The 13,565-nt window shown below is 43.6% G+C and overlaps 2 protein-coding genes across 3 annotated transcripts in view; both read right to left on the bottom strand.

Moving 5' to 3' along the window:
• Window positions 1-13,565, bottom strand: part of LOC6731114 (neuroguidin) — a 44,914-nt gene that overhangs the window by 4,663 nt on the left and 26,686 nt on the right. The gene's annotated exons all lie outside the window — the stretch shown is intronic.
• LOC27206543 (phospholipase B1, membrane-associated) lies at window positions 694-13,377 on the bottom strand. The gene has a single exon (XM_016179611.3). It carries the CDS (start codon window positions 11,610-11,612, stop codon window positions 10,269-10,271), a length of 1,344 nt encoding a protein of 447 aa, XP_016023653.1. The 5' UTR covers window positions 11,613-13,377; the 3' UTR covers window positions 694-10,268.

The following is a 13,565-nucleotide window of genomic DNA, read 5'->3' as shown; positions in this document are numbered from 1 at the left end:
ATTCACCATATAGGTAGACATCTGCAATTGCACTGGTTGAAACTAATTACGCTATGGCAAACTCGACTATCATAGCGAATAGTCACTGTCGGACAAACAAAGCGTTAGATAAAACGCAGTCACATTTTAGCGTCGAAAACGGCACTAGCCAATTGCAGAAACCCAAACCCAACGCGTCCAGATGGCCGAAATGAGATGAGATGGGCATAACGAGGCCTCCTCCATTATCAACTGGCGACCGAATAGAGCAACGTCTATATGGAACCTGCCAAAGAAAAATAAACCAAATTGCAAACTGCGGACAGATAGACAGGCCACCCGGATGACCCCCTGTCCACCACCCCAAAATGATTTAAAATTCGAGGGGCTTTTGTGTCATTTGCAAATGCACCAGCCAAACAATGCAGTTTTTGCAATTATTGCAGTTGTTGCCGATGCTGTCGATGTTAAGCATTAACAGTTATTACGCAATGCATTTCATGTGCATGGCCGCGAAAAAGGGTCCTTCGGGCCAAAACCAACACATTATTCGCCCATAAGTAGGCAATGCAAGTGGAATCGAGACCCGTCCGCATACATATGTATATGTGCATATGCATTTATATACACAAATACCCCACCGCAATCCACCGCCTGACAGAGCCTGGAAAACGCGAATAAACAAACAATATTTCGTGGCAATTTTTCCGCTGCATGAATAAAATATATACTGCAATTTCTGTGGGTTTTCCAGCCAGGTTATGACCGTTCATTTTATTCATCCCTCTCTCTCTTTTTCTGTGGCAATCCGCTGAATTTAATGACAACATTTGATGGCGTCTGCCCCATTCCAAGCCCAATAAACCCACTCCCATATTCCATCGCCAACCACAAACGCAGCTGCACAATTTCAGTGGTGCCTAAAATAATTTGGGGGTAGGACACCTTCATTTGTATATATCCAATTTATTTTTATACCATTTTATGCAATAATGTCATAAATAAATGTGTTTGCATGCGGTTTAAGCCTCGTCGGCGATAATTGCGCAAAAACCTTTGCATATTTATGGGCTGAAATTCGTATTGCATATGCAATTTTCGACAGACGACATATAGCAAAAAAAAAAAGAAATAAATATAACTTTTATGCCAATAATGAGGGTTTCTGTTTGTGTTGAATCTCATTTTCCCATGGATTTGTTGAGCCCGTCACTAAAGCGCACTTTTTAGTAATTTATTTGATAATTATTTTTAGCAAAAATTCGCAATAAATTATAATTATATGATCTCCCATAACCCATAAGAAATAACAAATTGCCTGCCTTAAATCATCAATTAGTGTTTGACACAAAAGGTGGGCAGGTGTCTACCACATCAATGTCAGTTTGGCAAATATGAAATCACTGCGAAACACTTTGTTGCTCATCAATGATGCCACCATCATTGGAAGCCCAAGTCAAGAGATGGCAAATCCTGCCAGTTTAGAACTACAAATGAAGCTACCTCTCCCACACAAGTGTTCCTGCATTTTCCCCGCGACAGCCATGGCAAGAGTTCAGTTTTCCCGATGGCGGTGGAGGTGGATTGTGTATCGCATACACGACGAGGCCCATTAGAAATCGATTGGCATAACTCAAAAATTGTGCAAATTAACGTTAACCCAACGAGCCAGCGAACAGAGAAACGCCGCAGAATATGGCGACAATGCACTCGAAACAAAAAAGCCCTAAAAAGACTTAAGTTTCATAAATTTTACACCATTTCTTTCTTACTTTGAAGTAAATTATATTTAATAATTATATTAAATGTATATCAACTGCTAGTTACTAAGAGTTTATATATATTAAATACAGAAAAGTGCTCTCACTTTTGGTTTGAGTGTACTCTGCGAATGGAGATGTTATCCCTGCCGGCTGGCTCTAAACCGCAGTGAAGCCACCAAACACATAGCCCACCCAAAACTGCAAGTCCTGTCCTCCAAAGTCTGATGTCGTGAATTTTCCCCCGAAAAAGGGGGCATCCAAATATATGAAATTTTTGGTGGCAAGTGTCGCTGTCTTTGTTGCCGCTGCAGTTCGTGGTGTTGACGTTGTGTAATGCCAATAACCGAAATATTGATTCTAAGTCATGGGAGAGGGTGTAGTTTTTGGGATGTTGCACTTCAAGCAACATAAAAAATATATGTTTCCATATATTATACAACATTCACCAATTTCGTAGTATTTTCAAGATAGTTTGTATTATGAAAATTAATTTGCAGGCTTATTATGATGATTATGATGATCAAAATGTATACGTCTGTTGCCAAATTCGTATTGCAATTCTAAAAGAGGAAAATATTGCACATTTGACGCTAACATTATATTTGTTGTGGCTCGCATGGGAGTTGGATTTGCGTGGGTGGATTCAATTGGATTTGGTTTGGGTTTGTATCCGGCAAAAACGGGAAATGAAACTGCTGTGGTCGAGCCAATGGAAAAGTGAAGCTGCACAACGTCCGCTAATTTGAAGCACCAAAAAAAATTTTCATTTATGAAATGGCATTGCACCATGCAGACACCATAATTTTCCGCCTCGATTTGCAATTGCCAATTATCAATTTCAGATTTATTTATTCAACCACCACCGACCGAATTCTGAGCGATTTTAAGGTCCATTATTTATTTTAATAATTGGCAAACCCAAAAGAGTAAAATAAATTTAATAAAAATAGCCATTGAAGGGTTGGCAAATAAATTGCAAAAAGGAAAAGGGTCTACATTTTTAATAGTATTTATATTCTTGTAGAATGGAAACACTGCACGTCTACTTGAAATAGACTTTATAAGCTTTTTGGTTTGGTTGGTTTGAATATTAGTACTGCATCTGTAAGAGAATCTTCCCTGTGAATCTAGCAATATGCACATTCCAATTCCGTTTCACCCTGCACGTTATTATTTAAAAAATACAAATATTCCAGGCACATACACAAACGGAATAGAGTGAAACGAGAAGCTGAAAAGTAAAAAAAGAGGAACGACACTGCTATGAAATATTGCCAATCAGAAATGAAACCGAAAATAAATCGATTGTTGCAACAAACGCACATAGCACGACAACATGGGCAACAACAACAACGAATCAGACTGGCCATGGCCAAAAAGCAAAACAACAACCATATGTCGCTGGAGAATGGCCGAAAGAGTCGGAAACAACACGTTCCCTGTCCCATTCCCCCACCAAACTCTGCGTTACGCGAAAAAGTGGGTGTTTTTGTGGGGGTGGTGGGCAGTGGCAGTGGGTGGCGCCAGTGTAGCGGGTCGGCTGAGTGATTGCCGCGTCTGCGGGGGTGCAAATTGAAACAGAGTTGAGCCTCGATCCCCGAAACTCTCGACCCACGGCTAACGGATCCAGCCGTTATGGCATCCATGTGCTGTCGTTTGTTCGCCGCTCGTTTGGGCCCAGTTCGTGTCGCTCTGCCGCTCCTGGCCAAAAGCCTCGCGGACCCAACAAGCGCGTCGAGTGATTGGGTGGCACGGAGGTGGCACTGGGGATTGGGCATGTGGGTTTTCGGAATGGAGGCTGGCTGATTTCCGCCGCTGCACGTTGCATTTGCATGTGTGAGACATAATTGGACAGCATGGAACGTGAGCACAGCGGAGACGCATTGGATGGCAGGCACAGTGGTCAAGAGGAGCTGCTATCCACCAGCTGGGATTCATTTAACGAAAATATGCTATTTAATATTCCTGCTGCTAGTACATAAGTTGATAAAGTTGATCAGATTGAGATAGTATAGAGCTTTCATATAGCTTTTATCGATATTTATTCGATTCATACTTCTAATTAGATGGCTTATGTTTGTTCGTATTTGACAAAGTGCCTTTAACCCAGTGTTGAGGGCCCACTTTCATCAGTTTCTTTGTGCCATTCACTGTCTCTTTAATTCCGGACCTTTGCATATTGATGAAGCTGCCGCCGACTCAACCCCATTCGCCATTCCTTGTTGGCCAGCTTATGACAGGGAAGAGCTAAAGGCTTCGTTGGTTAATCTAAAAGAGATTACAGGGCTCTTGGAATTGGGACAAACTCACATTGAATAAAATCTTGTCAGAAGAATATCGAAACTTAAGGCCTAGTTAATGGATACTAATTAGACTGACTATACTCTTAGTGGTTTGACTTTACTTATATTCAAAGGTTTCGATGGAATAACCAAATCTATAGATATTTAGTTAAAGCTGTAGAAACAGATTTCTGATAACCATAAAGCCTTATGATCTATCGCATGTCTGACGAATTTCCCTTGCTTCAACGAAAAAAAATATATAATATACAAGTTTATGTGAGCCGAGAATCTGACAAAAACCGGTGCTTTTTCCGGGTGTGTAGATATTTTTGCACGTCGAACAGAAATTATTTATAAAATACACAAAACACAATTGTGTACACACAATATATAGGATGCAGGAATATACGGAAAAGCTACACTCACTCTCTCACTCACACCCGTGCGGAGTGACAGGGCCGGAAAAGTGGAATGGAGATCCACATAAATTTACGTGCCAATAAAATAAACAAGCGCGGAGTTTTTGGTGATTCGCCGCCAGTGGAAATAACAACGGGCGAGTGGAAGTGGCAGGAGCTGGAGCTGGAGACGGATGCCACAGGAAGGGGCAGCGACAGAGGCTTTTTGCCATTTATACAAGCCCACACGAGGCAGGAGCAGGAGTAACCCCATTTCCCCCTCTTTTTTCACCACCCCTCGCCATGCATGCATAAATTGCGCGAATTTTTAACGTTGATTGTGGAGCAGGCAAAAATAACCGTGTGGTGGCTAATGCTCGTTGGAGCAGCGGGGGGTATCGGTGGTCGGCGGGCACACAGACGTTGTCACAACAAATACTCCGCGAATTTTATATAAATTTTAAATACAATTTGCTATCGAGCCCGCCGAAAGCGAGTAAAAACAACAACAGCCAACGACCAAACACCGCTTCGAATGGTCAAATGGTCGGTCGGTCGAATGTTTCGAATGGTGCCGATGGATTCTGGGGAAAGGGTTAGACGGTCTATAGATGCGCACGGTCATATAGCATATAGCTGAAATCGGTGGTCGGGAGAGTGGACAAACTGTCGCTTAATTGGAAATTGTGTATTGTTCTCAGCGAACTGCGAAAAAGCATAGATAGCCAGCCAACAAAGTTCCATCAATTTTATTTTGTTTGTCGAGCCAAATATTTCTGCATATTTATAATGGCGATAAGGGAGGGGGCAGAAATATCATAGCCAATACTTTAGAATATTTCGATTTATAAAGTTTGACAACCAAATAGGCTCTAAAAATAAATAATATAATATACAATAATATTTGATGATATAAGATGAAATGGTATCCCATTTGTGAAGTCACATAATTAAACAAGTCCCGCACAATTACCACCTCAAATCCACTGCCTAACCTTCTGGACTAAGAACTCCACTCTCGCCTCATCCAACATAATCCCTGTTTACGAACTGGGTGGATGGAAAACAACGGGCTGCCGCCAGCCCGCACTGTTCTCAAAGGAAACCCGTCTAATCTATTAAAAATTCGTGCGGCACAGGGAAAAAAATTCATTTTAACCGAAAACGGGACAGAAAGGATACGGATACATATCCGTAAAGAAAGGACAACAGACTTGCTTTCGAATGATGAATGAGCGAATGCATTTGCCGCTGCCATATGACTTGACAACCACAAATTGTGGACAGGATATAATGCTGCCCACCGATGCGAGCCGCAGATAAATTTTATAAATTAAATAGACAAACTCCCGGTCTGCATATACATTCTCAAAAAAGCATATTACCGTAAAATTTGCGCCAACTCCTCGACGAAACATATCCGTAAGTACCAAGTCGACCCAAAACAGAAAATCTCATTACAATTTCAACGCGATCAGACAAAGCAGCATCAGCAGGAAGGCGGCGAACGGAGGAAACCCTGATGATGAAATGGATTTTTATCCCAAAACAGGACACGGCGAATGAAAGAAGCATGCGAAGGGATACAGGGAGCAGGGAATTATGGAAAAAAAGAAGGACTAGTCGTAACAACAACGTTAACAATGAAGGTCTTACCTAACGCTCAACTATTGGATACCCATTAACCAACATTTTGTTTATTTACATGTTTTTACATATGTTAATTTACATATATTTACGTAGAAAGCCTAAAGACATAGATTTTTAATTAATTTAAATGTGGTTCATGTACATCGCTTGTTGGACTTCGATCATCTGCATATCATCACTGTTTACTGTATAGGGTACCAAAAAATGAAAAAAATCACGGCATCAGCAGAAGTGGATGCCATTCCTCGCTCCACCGATCCGACCCTTCCCGCACTCCCATCCTCGGAGGACAGGAGCATGGGACGAGTTGGTCCTCGGCGCGTAAAAAATGCAAATCCCAAGTCAAAGCTTAGCGCCGTGGCCCCCGTACGTGTGGGGCAACCTGGCAACATACGTGCCACCTTCCTCTGTCCACGGCCTCACACCCATGCAAACCCATACACAGATTTGAGTAATGGATAAAAAAAAAACCTACGCAGAAATGGAATTTCAAAACGTATGTCCCGGCATAATGCAACACACTCCGGGGCGGACTGGTTATTCCACTGGAGCTATAGCATGGGCAAGCAAAATTCAATAAAAATGAAAAAATAAAACGGGCCACAGCCACGGGGTTTTCGAATTGAAGGCCAGTTTGGGGTCCGGTCTGCTCTGGCCGAGATGGGGTGGTGCGCTGGGCAGAAGGACCGGGCTGACTGGTTGCAGGACTCTCCGGATCAATGACGAAAGTGCGTTGAAGTGTAGCGCAAACAATGGCAAGAGGCATAAGCAAATGGGCCACGAGATGTTCATATGCGCTGCGTGGTGGAATAAAGAGTGGAAATTAAAAAATGTATTGGGAATGCCCAAAGAAGAGGAAAGCCTCTTCCGTTTGTTGAGGAAGGTCTTAGGGAAATATTCTGAAAAATTCTCTCTCTGTTTTCTCTACATACAACTTCAATTTTCAACATCCCCCATCTTCCACCCGTGCCTGTCAATCGTAATGCCCAAAATCGGCTGATGACCATTGGATGGCAGAAGCCCATTCCCAAAGGACATCCCGCAACCTATCAGTTTTCATTGCCACGAAGCGCTGATTAAAAGACGCTTCCGCTGCACTCAAAACAAACGCACCAGGAGACGCATCTCCGGCAGAGGACTCGGCGAATCCTCGTCACTGCTGCCTGCAGATGGCCGTTATCCTTTGCGTTGAAGGCGAGCAAAGGGCCAACTAAACAGACGTCAAAATCATTGCCATTACTCGGGGGGTTAGCAGCCGGACAGGAACTGGTAGTTGGATTTGCGAGTGGGGAGATTTTGCACTTCACTCCAGCGTACATACAATGAAAGGACGCGCCCACAGCCAGGAGCCCCTGCTCCACCGACCGAGCGAGATGGTCAACTGTCCCGCCTTAACCCGTCAGCCGCATGCCTGGTCGCGGAAAAAATAACCCGAAAAGGGAGTGGAACGCCACCCCCGGTTTGGGTGGGGAATTTGAAAAGCGTCGCCGGTTCAAGCTCAAGTAGCTTGTGTGCCATTTTTTTCCATTTCGCTCATCGTTTTTGTTCTCAACTTTTGCTCTATTTCCGCCATCGTCGCCGCTGTCTGGCTGACGTTTTAGCGCGGCCAGTTAGCGTCGGTGGCTGGGGGGAGGTGATCCGGAATCCAGGATGCGAGATCCGGAGGCGGGGAGTATCCAATGCGGTTGTCAGTCGCTGCATGAGACGCCTCCGCCAGTCCATCGCAGAACCCTTTGTGCCGGCATTCTGCATGCAAAGTGAAAATGTTGTCGCTGTTTAATGTCAAGCGTGGACATTTTTTTTTCGTGGCAACTCCAAGGACCATTGTCAACCATGCCGCAGTTTTCCCCTCCGATGGTTGCAGACGTTTTCTAGCCAGGCGGAACTGAAGTTCCTGGCCGATTTTGCATTGTAAAGCACTGTCTTGATGGATTTGTCAGGGTCAGTTCCAATTGGTGGTCACTTCAAGTGCCAGCTTAGGATCGCTGGCATTCTGTGAAACCAGATTGTATATCTTTCGTGCACTTTCTACGAATTCAATAGCTTTAAGATCTATCCTATCCTATCAGTCATCACTATAAATGTCCTTACTATTTAATATTGAATACTATGTCATAAAAAAGAGGCTAGAGTATATAATCACCTATGTACCATACAGTATTTGAAATACACTCCCCCAATGAAAAAGAATGGCATACACATGGATGGAAGTTGGAGTTTATGTACATAAAGGAGGCGGAGTGACAAACGCAAATGGATAAAAAATGTTTTTGTTTGCAATCATATTATATTTATGCAATCATTCGTAGGTCTAACTCCCCGGTCTATCTATTTCATTTGATGGTTAACCCTTTACTATATGCAGCGATATTTTTAGGGGAGGTAATTCTGTCGTTTGGGTTAATCAGGGCTAGAGATTTACCCCTTTTTTTTTTGAACACTCCAATGTGCAACGCTGAAAATTTTTCTATTTGCGAACTCATTTCGGCTGTTTACATTGCATTCCAATTTTTCGGCCTCAAAACAAAAAAAAAAACGCACATTTTTCGAAACGGGACACTTTGTGCTCCTGCTCTTGCTATTTTTTGGGGTTCCAAAAATATTTAAATATGTAAATAATACACACACATGTCGGCGGAGCCACACATGCAGAGGTGTATATATCAGCGCTATGGAGGAACAGGCCCAGCCCAGAAAAACTTCAGTTTTATTATTACTTTTTTGCAGCCACGTGTGGCGTTTTTTTTTATCCTGCTGGTCGCGACTGTGTGAGTATTTGCATGTGTGTGAGTGTGTGTGGTTGTGCTACGCCCTTTTCGGACACTGCATTTTTAATATAATTTTTACAGCCCCCACTCCATACATACCCCCTTCCCACCAGGTCTGCCGAATCTACGCCCCAGTCGCAATTTTTTCCACAGTCTTGTTGTTATTATGCTGCCACGCCCCTCCCACCGGCAACTTTGTTTGCAGTGGGCGTGCATATGTGTATGTGTGTGTGTGTGTACTCATTTTCAATTTCATTTTTTTCCATTTGTGCCCGGGAATCAGATTTTTTTGGGGTTGGTATCCGCCCATTGGCAACTGTCCGGTTTGCAGGTGGTCCTGCCGCTGCATAAGCGAGAAATGCTTGCGATGCTTTGTTATACCCCTCAACTCGCCATATAAAAGGCATATTACACATATTCAAAAAATGTAAATCATCGAGAATGCTGCATCTCTATACTAATGAAGTCTACTCTGTTACGATATGAATGAAGGAACCCGACTATTCAGACATATTCGTCAGTCTGTCAATTTTTTAACTAAATTTAAGGGGTTATAAAGGAAGGATGAAGCTATTTGGTCAGCAGAATTATTTGCTTGTGATGAAAACCAAAGTTTATTAATAATAAACACAATAATATGATTAAATATAGAAAGCAGACGGTATCCCATAGTCGAGCTACCCCACTGCAACTTTATTTTTGCTGTTATTTATATTTTAATTTCTGCGTTTGGGGGAAAGTGGGCGTGGCAGGGCCCGGGACTGGAAGGAGGCAGGTAATGAGCAGGCGACGTTGTCACGCGTTCAGAAGAACGAGGGGGGAGGGGGTACATCAAGGATGGTGTTCACTGTAAGCCGGAGCATTTTTTCTGCCGCATAAGCAAGAAATGTTTTAATGAATTTTTATTCCGGATGGGGATGTGTTTTTAATTAATTAAAAATATAAATTAAAAATTGCATAATACTTTAATTGAAATGGAAATGGGTTTGGGTAAAAGGTATGAAAAAAGAGTTGTGAAAACTGAACGCATACGGAAGGTAAACCATTTTGTCAGCAAGATAAAATACATTTAATGCCACCTAAATTAATTCATCATTTAATCTTTAAACGTTTTTGACAGCTTGACAAATATATTATTATTTATTTGCAATGTCGTAAACAAAATCCTTCGAGTTTCCTTTGCACTATCCAATGCATTCCGCATGAGATTTGCGGAAGTGGAAGTGGCACGGTTTGTATATTATATGGTTATAAATAATAATAATTTATTATGAGTAATGTAAAGTACCTAGACTGCTATAATTTGATATGCGAATAAAAAAGCAATTTTTCTCTGTGCACACCAGACTGCGGTTACGCCACGAAAAAGGGTCACCAGACAGCCAAACCAAGTAACTTAACCCGTTCCCCGATCTTGGGAGACCCTCAACTTGGCCTGACCACAAAGTAGGGCTGCTCCGCAGTGGGGCAAACGACCCGCTCGAACAGCTCGGGCACCACCGAAGGTCGTGGCTTCTGGTCGTCCGGTAGGAGCATGCTGTTCCACAACAGGTTCGAGATGATCGCGTGGCCGCGCTGGCTGAAATGGAAGCAGTCGTGGGAGAAGAACCGCCAGTCAGTGCTCCCATCGGGCAGCGTGGGTGCGGTCACTTTGGTCAGCATGGGATGCGCGACGATGGCAAAGTCCTGGCGATGGAACTCCGGCAGCCGGGCGATTTCCATGTCCAGCTGCTGCCAACGAATCAGGGTGTCCATGCGCTCATTGAACTGCGTGCGATTGAGGCGGTCGTTGATCAGGCAGTGGCACCCCACACGATGCACCACGAAGCACTGCAGCGGCACCTGCGTCATGGTGCTCAGCACCAGCGGGATGTTTGGCACCACAATCAAATTAATGAGCAGGCGCGGCACATGGTCGCGTAGCAGCCGGAATGCCTGGCGCAGATCGCGGGCGTGCTGATCAAGGAAGCTCTGCGGCGTGTCCCAGTGGCACAGGTCGGAGCAGATGTCGTTGTTTCCCACATACACAGTCAGCAGCTTCCAGTGCCGCTTCATGTCCACATGGCGATCTCGCCGCAGCAGATCGATTAGCACACGAGCCTGGAAGGGCAGATCCCGCGACATGATCATCGGCTCGGCGATGTTCAGTCGCGAGGATCGGTGGTTGATCACCAGGCTGTTGCTCACCGCAAAGCCGTACAGTTTGGGATTGAAGATCTTCAGGATGTTCGGCAGGGTGACGAATCTTCGCCAGTTGCCGAGACCGCCACCGGAGAAGGTCAGGCCGCGGAACTCGTTGATCATATCGATGGCATTGTTGGACAGTATTCCATTGCCTGCGGACAGAGAGTCGCCAAAGGCAGCTATGATGTCAATGTCACCCGGCCTGAGGTGCTCTATGGAAGTGGGCGGACTGGGGGAGCGTGTGTCGTTCGTGGGACACAGGAAGGGCACCTTCTTGGACACCGGAACCTGGAGCTTTCCCTCGCGTCTGCCGCGGCTGCTCAGCGCATCGATGTTGTTGAGGGCCCATCTCAGCGTGGTCTGCCTGGTGTTGAGAAACAGATGGCGCAGATCCTGGTCGATGTCGGTGTACTGCTGGATGCCATTTTCCGGCACACGGGGATCGTAGGACTGGGCACGTACTCCAATGTCGGCTAGCAGGCGATCGGATCGATTTTGTCGCCGGACACGCCGATTCGAGGACACAAGAGGCGAAAACAATATAAACAACGAGCACAGACACAATGCATAGGTAATGCTAGCCATATCGGATTTATTTATTTGATCGAAATTCTAGAGATTCAGTTTGAGTTCTTATCCATTCGGATATACTTTCGCAAGCTCATACCCGATGAACTTCTGAACGCGTTCTCATCCGACAGGCAAATGTGTCGATCGTTTTTAATGCCCGCCACAAACTATATGAATTCACAGGCCGGATCCCCTTCTCGCAACTCCATCCGCTCAGTCCGCTGGCTCTCAAACTCATTTCTTTCCATTAAAGGCAACAACAAGCCACAGACGATCGCGGAGGATGGGGACGGGATTGGGACGGGGCTCAGAACTTGACTTAAAAGCGTTGACCGAGACATTAACAATCATAAAAATGACAGAGCGGCCTGATAGCAGCACCAGCCTCTGGTTTCAGCTCCAAAAAATACACACAAAAGTGCCCTGCGGTTCAAAAGCACCAGCGACAGCAACGAAATGCCCTAAACAAAATGCTGTTTAGTGTACGAAATAATTACCTTGTGGCAAAACATGGATGCTACCAAAACACGCCGAGAAAACGCACATTTGTTTGTGTTCACAGAAAAAATGAAACAATAAATATAATTAATTTGAAGCTATAGAGACAGGGGCGTAGACTTTGAGCTTGGGATCTTGAGGTGAGCCCAAAAATCACCCTAGCCGACCAACATTTAAAATCGGGGCATTAAGTTAAAAACTCGGTTAAAAATTTGGTTTGTTGCGGCCAATTAAAATTATATTTTGATGTGGTGGATCCCTTAAAAACATTATTCGTTAATTCAACGTTTTTATTATACTCTTCCGTCTGTCAATATTTAACACTTTTCAGCGATATAAAGTTCGTAATTAAATAGTTGCCGGTATAAAGAATGAAGTTTGTTCTTAAGAACAATGGATGGTAATTAAACCTTTTAGTATATAATTCGAGTGACCCCATGAAAATTTTATTCACGTTAAGACGTAAGTTCAATTTGTTCCACGTCTCTGGCTAAAATTGAATCTTATCTGCCTTAGATCTTCAACTCCCCATTCATGCATTTCGAACAAGGAAAACACAAGCGGAGAGCTTCAAAATATTTGCACATTAAGCTTAAGTAAGTTGGTAATGTAATTGTTGCTCGAAATGCTTCAAATCTTAATAGCTAATTGTTTGTTTGGATCTCGCGAAAAGAGTCTTGAAACTTGAGTGCTATGCGAAAACATATCCGTTTTGTCGAACTTGATAGCGGTTATTGCCCACCAGCGCAACCAAGACAATTTATATAAAATATTATTAAGTAAAGTGATCTATAAATATATTGTGCGGCTCGCACAACTTGACTCAGACGTTGGGTCTTGTTTTTGAGGCGTGTCATCTGAAGGCTGTAAACACAGCCTGCGGCAGCAACAAGGGGCCTGAACGTGATGGAATTTTACTCTGCGGTTCCGGTTTCCGCTTGCTCCCACCCCCACCCCGCACTTTTTTCTTAACGGATTGGCAAAAGCGGCCCCTCTTTTGGCAACGGGACTAAGCCCTAAAAACTTGCTACTCACAATCTGCCCCTTGCCCCTTGATTTAGAAGAGTAAATATCGGAACAAACCCTCTAAACTCCATTATGAAGCTCATCCTCCAATGGCAAACTTTGAACCGGGATCTGACAGAAAAACTTTGGTATTTACCAGGGAAAACTAAACAAGCTATTAGCCCTTTAAAGTGCAAACCTTTGAAAGTATTGTTCATTTTTGGAGGACAATATCTATTAACCAACACAGTATTTCGATTCATATTAAATCAATTCCCATAACTAACACAAGGCACTACAACATAGACCAGATTAATTATAAGAGGAATAAATGGAAAATTAACTTGTCGGGATAGTGAACCGATAACAATTAGCTCGAGGGAAGTGGAATTTTATAATGTGTCAATTTCTATAAATTGCTGCCCTTCTAAACGCCGATCACATTTAATCGCTTATTGATTAATG

This window comes from Drosophila simulans, chromosome 2L (assembly GCF_016746395.2).
Source record: "Drosophila simulans strain w501 chromosome 2L, Prin_Dsim_3.1, whole genome shotgun sequence".
Lineage (NCBI taxonomy): Eukaryota > Metazoa > Arthropoda > Insecta > Diptera > Drosophilidae > Drosophila > Drosophila simulans.
The sequence above is the reverse complement of the archived record's forward strand: the minus strand, read 5'-3'. Positions and strand labels throughout refer to the sequence as shown.

Excerpts from the sequence above, each read along its gene's own strand:
- LOC27206543 (XM_016179611.3), bottom strand. The coding sequence starts at position 11,612 with ATGGCTAGCATTACCTATGCATTGTGTCTGTGCTCGTTGTTTATATTG.